The sequence below is a fragment of the Xenopus laevis genome, chromosome 4L (assembly GCF_017654675.1).
Source record: "Xenopus laevis strain J_2021 chromosome 4L, Xenopus_laevis_v10.1, whole genome shotgun sequence".
Lineage (NCBI taxonomy): Eukaryota > Metazoa > Chordata > Amphibia > Anura > Pipidae > Xenopus > Xenopus laevis.
Window position 1 is genome coordinate 9,308,796 of NC_054377.1, and position 11,975 is coordinate 9,320,770.

The 11,975-nt window shown below is 42.8% G+C and overlaps 1 protein-coding gene across 3 annotated transcripts; it reads right to left on the bottom strand.

Moving 5' to 3' along the window:
* Positions 1-4,283: 4,283 nt before the first annotated feature.
* Positions 4,284-11,041, bottom strand: LOC121402913 (extended synaptotagmin-1-like). Of its 3 annotated transcripts, XM_041589786.1 has the most exons (16): positions 10,864-11,039; positions 9,740-9,874; positions 9,587-9,660; positions 9,425-9,497; positions 9,251-9,340; positions 9,078-9,133; positions 8,786-8,906; positions 8,487-8,648; positions 8,308-8,393; positions 8,166-8,214; positions 7,971-8,060; positions 7,779-7,883; positions 7,515-7,586; positions 7,279-7,365; positions 7,028-7,174; positions 4,284-6,738 (listed from the first exon to the last, which is right to left on the bottom strand). In XM_041589786.1, exons 2-16 carry the CDS (start codon positions 9,827-9,829, stop codon positions 6,649-6,651), a joined length of 1,392 nt encoding a protein of 463 aa, XP_041445720.1. In that variant the 5' UTR covers positions 9,830-9,874; positions 10,864-11,039; the 3' UTR covers positions 4,284-6,648. The 3 variants fall into 3 exon arrangements, with proteins under 3 accessions (XP_041445720.1, XP_041445718.1, XP_041445719.1); XM_041589784.1 differs by having other exon boundaries at positions 7,779-8,060; positions 10,864-11,040; XM_041589785.1 differs by having other exon boundaries at positions 6,609-7,174; positions 7,779-8,060; positions 10,864-11,041.
* Between the last annotated feature and the right edge of the window lie 934 nt (positions 11,042-11,975).

Here is an 11,975-nt window from a genome sequence, read left to right on the forward strand (position 1 = left end):
CCAGGGCACAAATAAACACTCACCCCAAATCTCCCCCTAACTGGCCTTCAGGCTGGGCCCCCTTAGCTCATAACAAGGTTACAGATATATAGAAACATTGGGGTAACAGTCACCCTGCTATTGTTCCAGGGGTACCCCGGGTACAAATAAACACTCACCCCAAATCTTCCCCATAACTGACCTTCAGGCTGGGCCCCTTTATTTTTATTAATTTATTTTTATTAGGTATAATGGAGCTGCCTTGGGAAGTTAAGTATTCCCGCTGGTGCTGCCATTGTGTCACGCGGGTTTAAGGCAGTTGTTAAGCGCTGAGACTTTATTGAGTCCATTCGTTATTGAATGAAATGATGGATGGGGGGGCAATTGCTCTACACTCCCCGGCATTTTGTATCAATTCTACTCTGAGAATGGCTGGGAAATGTATTGGGAACAAGACAAATATGTGTAGAAAGCCATAAGTCACCATCTGACGCCATTTAAATACAAAATAAACTCAGTTTCTTCTTTATTTGCTTCTAATTACAAAATCAAAGGGCAAGTAATTCCCCAAGGCGATATCAGTTATTTGAATGGGAAAAGCTTATATTAACTTGGATAAATACAGCCCTGGAGATTTCTGACGGCCTATGGCACGTCACATTCATTGAATCCTTTTATTATCAGTCACTAAGCAGGGTTTTGCTGGAGGGACTCAAATTGTGGAGGAATAGGGACGGGTGCCGACAGAGGAAAGTTGCGTAGCATCTCTGTACCCTAATAACAATTAACATCGTTTCTATAGCAGACGTAACTAAACACATCTCCTGTTAGAGAGACAATAAACCATTTATTAAATGACTGGGTTTGGCACCGGCAGCTGTAATGTTATGTAAAAGGCTAAATTGATTCAAAGAAATGGATCTACATAGTATCTACATTACTGTGCAGACTCAGGAAACGGAGGCTTTATTTCCAACCAGTTTTTATTTTTATATATATATATATATATAGATATATATATAGATAGATATAGATAGATATAGATAGATATAGATAGATATAGATAGATATATAGATAGATATAGATAGATATAGATAGATATAGATAGATATAGATAGATATAGATAGATATAGATAGATATAGATAGATATATATATATATATAATATAGCATTCAACGGACATTGATATACAGGTAATGCTAAAATGCACATAAAATATAAAACAAGTTAGGGACCGCCATTCGGGGTTTACCTTGACGTGGTATGGTGGCTTATCAATTTTATGATCATAACTTTGTAACAAAATAACCCCTGTTTTGGGTACATATGCAATAGCATTTATTATACTTATATATATATATATATATATATACTTTAAAGCCTTTAGAGTGCTCCCACAACCCCCCTGTTTTGATATTATATATACATGGGCGTCCACAGAGGGGGGCAAGAGGGGGCAGTGCCCCCCCCGCAGGCCCGGCCTTGGGCCGATTGGTCGCAATTGGGCCCCGCGTCAATGGGGGCCCCGCACCCATCGTCCAGGCCGAGTGTGACGTCGCCGGCGCAACATCGCCTATGCGACGTCACCAGCGCAACGTGACGCGACTTCGCTGGAGCCTGGAGCGACGTGACGCGACGTCATGCATGGGACCGTTACCACCACCTGGCTGTAATACTACAGCCTCCCGCAAATCCCGCCCACAGCAGACTGCAGCAGGAACAGAACAGCTCAGAGTCTCCGACAGTCTGAACAGGCACGCGTCAGACTCAGCTCCTCCTGCCCTGGAGGCTGGAGCTGAATTTGAGGTCCCACCACCAAACCAATTTTAAGGTACATGGCACTGCCTCATTAGATTTGTCTTTTCCCCGCATTGTATTAGAGTAAGGATCACTCATTGAACTGGCGTTGTATCATCACATTGGACACACTGCATCTGCACCTCATAATAAAGAGGGTGGTGCTTGGTGCCTATTGTGAGGTTTTGACTTGAGGTACATTTCCAGTTTTTATGCTGCTTGCCATGATGTACTGTATATCCTATTTTGTCCCAGAGCAAAGCAGCTATATCCTTACCTCCCCCCCGTCCCTGCCAGACTGGGAAGAAAATGTAATTTGCTGGGATAAAGCGCCTCTAATCTCCTATACATCAGTGTTTCTCCTTTGCACAAATTACGAGTGATATCTCACCTTGGGATCACATGCACAGATTGCCTACTGCCCTGTAGCCTTTCTCTGCCCCAAACCTATCTGTCCAGGTCCAGCAATCAAGTCATCATTTGTAAGACAAACTGAAATGTCCACTCCACTCACTGGCTCTACTGCCTGTATGTATTCCCCAGTCATAGGGGGGCTAGATCTGCTGAGACCTGGCTTCCCAATTCCCTACATAACACATTTGTATACACACACAGTTAACATATATTGGTTACACTGTAATCTGAACCTTATATATTAAAGATAGGACGAAATACAAAGCAAAACTAGTTTCCCCTAAAGTATTTGTGCCTGGGCCCCGCAAAGCCAATAAGCAGAGCTGAGCCGAAGGGGTTAAGGCATGGGTAGATAGGGAAGCAGATTGTTAGTGGAGGAAGGCGCAGCATTGTGAGCTAAAATGAGATAGGAGACGAACATGTTGTGATTAGCCCCTCCAACAGGTCATTTTTTAATCACATACTTAAAGGGATCCTGTCATCGGAAAACATGTCTTTTTTCAAAACACATCAGTTAATAGTGCTACTCCAGCAGAATTCTGCACTGAAATCCATTTCTCAAAAGAGCAAACAGATTTTTTTAAATTCAATTTTGAAATCTGACATGGGGCTAGACATTTTGTCAATTTCCCAGCTGCCCCCAGTCATGTGACTTGTGCCTACACTTTAGGAGAGAAATGCTTTCTGGCAGGCTGCTGTTTTTCCTTCTCAATGTAACTAATGTATCTCAGTGGGAAATGGGTTTTTACTATTGAGTGTTGTTCTTAGATCTACCAGGCAGCAGTTATCTTGTGTTAGGGAGCTGCTATCTTGTTATTGTTCTTTTGTTTGGCTGCTGGGAGGGGGGGGGGTGATATCACTCCAACTTGCAGTACAGCAGTAAAGAGTGATTGAAGTTTATGAGAGCACAAGTCACATGACTTGGGGCAGCTGGGAAATTGACAATGTCTAGCCCCATGTCAGATTTCAAAACTGAGTATAAAAAAAATCTGTTTGCTCTTTTGAGAAATGGATTATGCTCAGTGTTGTTTTGCATACAGTTTATTTTTGATACCTTTCTAACTCTAAAAGTAAGCTGTCATCTGAATAAGTTTTCACATTGCCAGAAAACAATGAGAAATATTTTAAAAAGACAGTACTTCGACTATCGAATGGTCGAATAGTGGAACGATTTTAAGTTCGAATCGTTTGAATCGAAGGTCGAAGTAGCCAATTCGATGGTCGAAGTAGCCCAAAAAAACGTTCGAAATTCGAAGTATTTTTTCTTCTATTCCTTCACTCGAGCTAAGTAAATGTGCCCCCAAGTCTACTAGAAAATGTTACTGGCTCTTTAAATTTGGGGGGCCCCACCAAAGTTGCTCCAATTGGGCCCCGCAGTTGGTAAGACCAGCCCTGCCCCCCTGGGACTGTCCACACAAATCACTCTGCACGCTTAATTTTACCCACAGCCAGCGCTTCCCAACTGCCTCCCCCAGTCTCCGGGCTGACTCTGATTGACGTCACGGACGCCGCCGCGATGTGACGTCGCCGCCGCGATGTGACGTCGCCGCCGCGACGTCACGTCGCCACTCGGCAGGGTGCTTTGTGAGGACGAGTCGAATGCGCGGGAGCTGAGCGATGAAAAAGAAATAGGTGAGGACCTGCCCTTTTCTCTCCCCAACCTGATCTCAGCCTGCTCCTTCCTGATTCACGAGGTCCCCCATCCCTGGCCCCTTCATGTCAAGACCCTGCCTCACATTAGTAGTACACTCCATCTACTTCCAAATCTGCCAATAAACTATCCCAACCACTTCCACACTGGGGCACCTAAGCAATTACATTCCATAAATTCATTCCACCCTTTATTATAGTGGTCATTATATATATATATATATGTATATGTCTGTTGGGGGATGCTACCCTAAACTAAATTACTTGCCCCCCCCCTGGAAAATTTTCTGCGGACGCCCATGTGTATATATATATATATATATATATATGTGTGTGTACACAGTGCTTGGTAAAGTTTTGTCATTATTCATATCGTTACAGTGGAGCTTTCAGTCGAAGGGCCCTATCAACCCACACACACTAGTTAAATTGCCTGTTTTTTGGGGGTCTGGAATAAACCAATACAGACATAGGGAGCGTCTACAAACAGCTTGAACAGAATGCTCACACTGACATCCATATATCTATGTCCATAAACCATAGAGCTGACCATTGAACAGGGCCATAGACCCTAAATCTGTAAGGTGACCCACTGTACTATCTTGGGATGTAGTGTACACAAGGAAAGTCCATAAAAACACTGGCCTTCTTGTGGGCATGTTCGAAATGTATAGGCCAAGGAACCCCCTATCCCCCAAGTTGTGCCTTTACCATTCAATTAAAACACAGAGACATATTATGGCAAAATCAGTGGAGGGCACAGGCTTTATTTTACACGTAAAGAATCAAAGTTAAGGTACACCCTGACCCCAGATGCGGCTCTTATTCTCCAATCGTGGGCTCCCTGCCCAAAAAATGTGCAACTCAAAAAAACGTGGGCTCAATGCCCAAAAATTTTCCAAACATGAAGTAGAGATCACAGGGCCGGGCGCACTCAGTGACCGCCTTTTTGCCCACCCCCTGCTCCCTGAATGTGCATAAAAGGCACTAGCCCAGTCACTTGCATGCATCAGAGAAGACCGTGCAGTCCCAGTCTGATGCACACTTGTGACTCACTCAAGGTAGGCTTGCACTGTAACCAATTCGTAGACCTAGAGCTGCACTGATGCCTAGCCGCAGCTGACCCTAGCAAATCTGTTGACCAACACAGATAATGGTACTCCAGAGGAAGGCGAAAACTCTAGCACTTTTCAGCCAATTAAGTGCTATGAGAAAAATTCCTTCCTGACCCCATCCAGGCGATCGGTCGTAACAACCCTGGAGCACCTTTTTCTCGACTGGATCCGTCTTACCTAGAGAGGGAGAATGGGAAACAAAAAACAAATACGTATGAACTCTTCACAAACCACATCCTCTTAAAACCCCTGCCCTGCTCAACGCTCCTCCTCTGTTTCCACCCCCAACCCGCACACTTTTTTCCCCCTTTCCATTGTTCTTACCTGGGGGCTAGCTGGGAATGGGGTGGGGGAGGCTAAAAGGGCTGCACCTTACGTGGAAGGGGGCCTTGCATAACTCCATTTCATCCCTAAACGGGCTTCATCCCCCCTTATGTTCTAAACGCTTCCCTCTATAAATAAGGGCACACCCAATATTGTCACATTCTCTCAGGGTTTGTCTAACCCAGACTTTCCACTTGGAATTTCTTGCTTCATGGGCATCTTTGATGTCCGCATCCTTCTCCTCTGCCCCAAAAGTACTTGCATGGCTCACAGCTTAAACTGATGCCAAAGGGTGACGAGAAGCTACATCAGGGTAGTTGAATGAATTATTCATGTAGGAGATAAAATCTAGTCTTCTAAGTTCCTCCTCCTCAGATTGTGGGCAGATCATGAGTTACCTTACCGCATGCTACCTTCTTTTCAAAAGTTCTGTGTTGGTATTAAATCCTCCCATTCCTCCTTCTTCATCCTCCATCTCAGAGCCTCAGCAGAGTTTACTTTCTTCATAGACATCTTAGATGTCCGTACGCATCTCCACACCATGAAAGTTGTTACTCCTCCAGAAGGCATAGAATATTTACTAAAAGTTTTCAATACATTTTTGTGGGATAACAAAAGAATCAGATTTAACTCTTCTACTACTTCCAGGAGCAATAGAAGGGAAGCCTAAAACCTTCACTATTACCATATAGAAGCCCAACTTAGTCAACTCATACCATGGCACAGAGGTGCCGAAGCCAGGATTCCCTGGACAGTGGGCATGTTCAAAATGTATTATGGTCTAAACGATTCGCTATACAATTAAGGACACACCCAAATATTGTCACATTCTCTCAAGATACAGCACAGATTTGGCCTTATAAGTTTGTTTCTCCATCTAAACCAGCTGTTTTTTGGTCTAACCCAGACTTTCCTCCGGGGATTTCTGGTGGGACCTTCCAGTGGTGGGAACAAAACAACCTGACTACAATATTTACCCTTCCTAAACGGACACCCTTACTCTCAGTGCAACAATTGCGTGACCAGTATAACATTCCCCAAGAGGAAATATTTAGATTCCTTCAAATACAACACTGCATTAAGTCACTATGAAACTTTTCCACGTCCAACCACTTATGAGCTAATGTGCCTCCTAGATCCTGTATGTTCCATTTAACTCCTATAAAGGACTTGAGATTTGTCCAACCGTGGGAGGGAGACCTGCGCGTTAGCTTTGATCTTAATAACGGGTAAACAATATCATTTGAATCAGGAATAAATTCTTTATTTGGAATTTCTGTTGGCTCTAATTCATCAAATAGATTGTGTGGATTGTGTCTATGAGTTGGTAGACTGGCCAGTCACCTAATGATTGTAAAATGAACGCTCAGTGCTTCTTGACTTTGGTCCGTGGTTTGATATATTGAGCCTTGGTCTTTCCTTGGGGCGATGGAGCTCCAACATCAGGGGTCAAAATCTAAGGGGAAAACACATAACACTGGATCAATATACACATGAGACCATTTCTTTAATGGCCATTGACTGAACTACCGGGGGAGTAGTGGGTGCAATTCTAGCAGGGCCCGCTCTGTGAGCCGCCTGCAGTTTGTGCCGGCGAAAAAACGTTGGAAAAAAACGCTTCCTGATGGGGGCTACAGTCTGTACCCGGGCCTGCCTCCCCCTGTTACTGTTTATGCCAGTGTCTTTTAAAGCTGAAAATATTCTAGCACAGATGATATTAACACAATAGAGTGTATGCCACTTACCCTCAATTGTAATTTCACCCGGATTTCACTATTCTGTTCAGTTGATTCCAGGGGCAGCCAGTCCTGCAAGGTCATTTCCGAAGCAGCCAGAAGGCGAGATAGGCGCACGGTAATACTTCCGATGGGCTTATTGTGTTCATTGTGAACCTGTGAAAATACCGGTCATAAGTGGGTCAGAAAGCAAAGAAACACAAACACAGCACCCTACATGGGTACAACAGCAGCCGTAAGAAAAGCCCATTTGTACTCACCTTAAGCTTCAGTTCCTCATTAAGTGGGTTCCTTATCAAGAACTGGAACCTCTTTTTCCACTCTGCTTCTCCGTTATTTATTCTGCTCTGTTAATAGAAATAAGATGTATTCAGAATGGAATCTGGCACGGCCATTTAATGAAACAGATATTTTCACAGGGTACAAGGAAGTGTCAATCAGCGCCTCCCCTTCCTCCATAAGTAACACATATTTGGACAGTTATTCTAATACTTACTCCAAACTTCTTTACATTGTCTTCAACGCCAACCTGCACGACAGCTAACGCTTTCAGATTGTCCTTCTTCATCTGTTGGACAAGAAAAGATGTCGATCAATAATGGTGTATAATGGGAAAAAGGGAAACTTTCAACTTGGTGTTGGGAGATATTTTACACCTATTATATCTTAAATACTCGAGATTAAAAAGGACCTCAAATTAAGATAATAACAGGCAGTAGGGACAGGAATGGCAGTTAGAGGGACTTTTAATCTGACTCACTTGTAGAACAGGCAGACCCCTTCCTTTTTCAATATAGGTGTACAGAACGGCTGAAGCAATCTCATTATCTCTTTTTGGCCGAGATTGTTCGTTTACTTTCAGCACCTGGAAAACCAAAAAAAAATTTGATGCACCAACAAAACATTCCAACGTATTTCCACGGCAGCCAGCGTAAAGGAACAGAGACTTTACCTCTTCCAGTTGGGTTGGGTCTGAAAGTAGCCTGAGACGTGTCACCTTGATATGAAGCTGGCCAGACTTTACGTTCTCCAAATCTATCCACTAAAATAGTAAAGTAAAAAAACATAGTCAGATGCCTCAGAAAGCTTTGTATTATTAGTATTACTATTATTATCATTATATATCAACATGACTGGCTACACTTACCTTGTCTATGAATCCTCTCTCTGGCACCTCTTTAATTCTAATTCTGCAACTAGATATGGGAAAGGAAAAATAGTTAGAAACTGTATCTACAGATTCTACAGCTGCTTATTGTTATTATAGGGTCACATATGGACATACTCACCTGCCCAATTGCTGGTTTATCTTAACGCCTTTGTCAGACATGAGATTAAATTCTATCTCCTGGTCTGGGAGGTCAGAATATAATATCTAAGGATAAAACGAGAAATGTGGTTATAATATCTAAGATGCAATCTACTGAATTTACTGTACAGATAAATATCTGGGTATGTGATGCGATACCTCAAAGGTCTCATTCCACTTTGGATTCAAGTTCTTGTGTATCACCCTTGTCTTTGCTGTTGTTCCTCCTCCGCATATCACAACATAAGGGTTCGACGATTTGGTTAAAATTTCCTTGGCAACAAGGTTTTTGGCTTCTATGACTCGGATACGAAGCGCATTCTAAAATAAAGTGAAAAAGGTAATGTATAAGAGAAAAGAGCTTCAACGTAGACTCTCTTAGTTTTCAAAATTAAACTTTCACTCTTTGACTCTCTACAGGGAAGCAGGAAGGCTATAAAATACAAACTAGGCCTTACCCAGGGTTCTAAAAACTGCAGCTTAGCCAAATCAAATCTGGCTGCAAGGGGATGGCTGAAATGCTGCGGCGCAACGATGATCTGTCCGATTTGGTTCACAAGCTCTTTTTCCGACAGCGTTCTGAAGGAGACGGGAGAAGGAAATATGTATGTTATTCCAATGTACAAATAAGCTAGATAGAGCAGGTAGAGAATTGGGAGAGGAATAAAGCGCAATAACGTTTTTGATTAAAGACAAAAGCAATAGCTGGGAAAGGAAGGGCAGAGTATGAGTACATATAAGTCAACTTACTGAAGTCCAGGAATATTCAGTAGGTGGGCAAATCCGGTCCATTGTAGTTCCAATACCTGCAATAAATGCACAGTCACATTGAAGAGTTCAAACTACAGAACTAGAAATATCTACGGTTTCCTAACTACAAATGAATTCTACCTTCATCTTACCAGCTCCAAATCTTAACTTACCGGACGATGAGGGAAATAAACGGTCAGTGCTCCAAATATGGGTGAGTCCTCCATCAGCGGTGCCAAAATTACCCGCAAGATTCCCTCCAGCTGCAAAAGAGAAAGTAATGTTTATATATGTAATAAATGCAAAGGAAGCAGCTAACGTACGCGATATAAGACTGGTAGGCTCACCTTTATAGATTTGATGCCGGCTATGGGGGTTTTTTCCGTAAAACCAGCATCCACCTTTATGTCGGCATTATAACTGAAAAAAGGAGCAAAAGACAATTATGTAAGGAAGGGACATTTCAGAGTGGGCAAAGGAATTAGAAAAAAGATGGGTTTGAAATGTACCTGATATCGAGATCCAACATTATTTGCTTTTTTTCTGGATCCGCATGAGTTTTCCAAGACTTTATCTGTGGGGGCTGAGCATAAAGATTGGGGTGTTACAAGAAATCTATTTACAAGAAGAGGAATAACCCAAGTACAGAAAGAGATCACTACCTTCTTGCCAAAATCGATGTTGATGAAACGGAACGAGGCAAGATAATTGCTTTTGGCGCGTATGTCAGGCTGAATCCTCTCTCGAATCATCTTTTCCACGTATTTGGAAAGAAGATGCCATATGTCCTCAACAATCTGCCATTGAAACAAGTTGAAAAGGCAGAGGTTAGAGATGTAGACACACGTACATACCCATACGATAACATTTCCTGGGCCCCCTGGGTTGTGCCCACGCAAGCCCCACCTACAAGTCCACCCTCCCCACCCCACAGGTCCACCCCCACTACACAGTAAAAAAAAAAACATTGGTGGTTAGGGTTCCCACATGTTAATAAAAAATATTGGTGGTCAGGGCCCCCCATTAAAAAACATTTGTGGTCAGGGCCCCCCATTAAAAAATATTGATGGCTAGGAACCCACATGGCAAAAAAAAAAAAAATTGTGGCCAGGCCCCCCCCACATTATAAAAACATTGGTGGCCAGGGCCCCCCTTAAATGGATTATGAAAGTTTAAAAAAAAAGTTTCAAAAAAAATTTGGCGCTCAGGGCCCCACCACACAACAGGGACCACAAAGGGTTACCTTTAGGGGGGCCCTGCCATATTATACTTACTTCATTAGTGGGGCCCACCTGCTGTCAGTGAGCTGCCAACTACAGAAGGGAGGAGGGGAGCACAGGTGGCTGCATCTTCTTCCAGTGACACCATTTTCTTTCCTTATTGGTCACAGAATTTCGAGTCCCTGTAAAGCTGCATGGTGATTGGATGAGCTGGAGGAGAAGTTCAAACCTCAGCTATCCAATCCCTGAGCAGCTCAACTGGGACTTAAACTCAGTGACCAATAAGGGAAAGTGATGGACAGAAGATACCTCCCCCTGTGCTCCCACCCTGCCTTCCCAAAGTTGGCAGCTCTCAGAAAGCAGGGGGGCCCTGCTAATCAAGTAAGTGTGGTGTGGCCGGGCCCCCCTTACCCTCGGGGCCCCCTACAACTCTCCCCCCTGTCCCCCCCTGATGGCAGCCCTGCCCATGCATGCCCAAATTTCCCATGTACAATCATCCAGTGACAAAGAATAAAGTGTAAATAAATATATATATATATATATATATATATATATATATAACTTACCACATTCAGGGACTCGATTTTCTCAAAGTCTTCACGTGGAACCTGCAGGAACAGAGAGGAAGAAGCGTGTTACGGTTCATGTTCCATTATTGTATTTAAACGTTTACATGATAAACCAAGTCTATTTTAAGTAGGGATGCACTGAATCCAGGATTCAGCCAGGATTTGGATTCAGCCGAATCCTTCAGCCGGTGAGAACCAAATCCGAATCCTGATTTGCATATGCAAATCAGGGGCGGGGAGGGAAATTACACAACTTTTTTTTTTTTTACAAGGAAGTAAAAAATGTTTCCTCTTCCCACCCCTAATTTGCATATGCAAATTCGGATTTGGTTCTCGGACTAATCTTTTGCTAGGGATTCGGCCGAATCCAAAATAGTGGATTCGGCGCCTCCCTAATTTTAAGATGGGTGCGTTTGTTTATACATTAACTTTTAGGAAGTCATAAGTGTCTTATTCTTAGCAACTTTTCAATTGGCCTTAATATGTTTAAAGTATCTTTTTTAGTTTCAAATGGTTTTAGCGGGATATATTCAGGCTAGATAATTGGTGAACTAAGCTAATGGAGTGTCCACATCTATATTGAGAATATAATTATTTGAAAAATAATTGGAGGTGAAGTCCCTTTTTTCAAATAATTGTATCTTTTTTAGTATTATTCTAAGTTTCAAATTGGGGTCACCGACCCTGGCAGCCAAAAGAACGTTACCTTGGGCATAAAATCTGACTTTTTCTTGAAATTGTTCTTTTTTTTTTTACTATCCCTTTAAACTAGGCAAAGGGGGCTTCAATTTGTTTCTACAATTGAGGGATGACTGCTCATTACCCATAAGCTTTTATATGACCCACATCCTTGACTCATTAAAGGTGCCATTAAAATTAGGGATACACCGAATCCAGGATTCGGTTCGGGATTCGGCCGAATCCTTCTGCCAGGCCGAACCGAATCCTAATTTGCATATGCAAATTAGAGGCGGGGAGGGAAATTGCGTGACTATTGTCACAAATCAAGAAAGTAAAAAATGTTTTCCCCTTCCCACCCCTCATTTGCATATGCAAATTAGGGGTCGGATTTGGTTCTTTTAAGAAGGATTCGGTGCATTCCTAATTAA

Excerpts from the sequence above, each read along its gene's own strand:
- LOC121402913 (XM_041589784.1), bottom strand. The coding sequence starts at position 9,829 with ATGATTCGAGAGAGGATTCAGCCTGACATACGCGCCAAAAGCAATTAT. Across the intron at positions 8,649-8,785 it reads TGCAGTTTTTAGAACCCTGG|AATGCGCTTCGTATCCGAGT; the intron begins GTAAGGCCTAGT and ends ACTTTATTTTAG. Across the intron at positions 7,366-7,514 it reads ACAATGTAAAGAAGTTTGGA|AGCAGAATAAATAACGGAGA; the intron begins GTAAGTATTAGA and ends TTCTATTAACAG.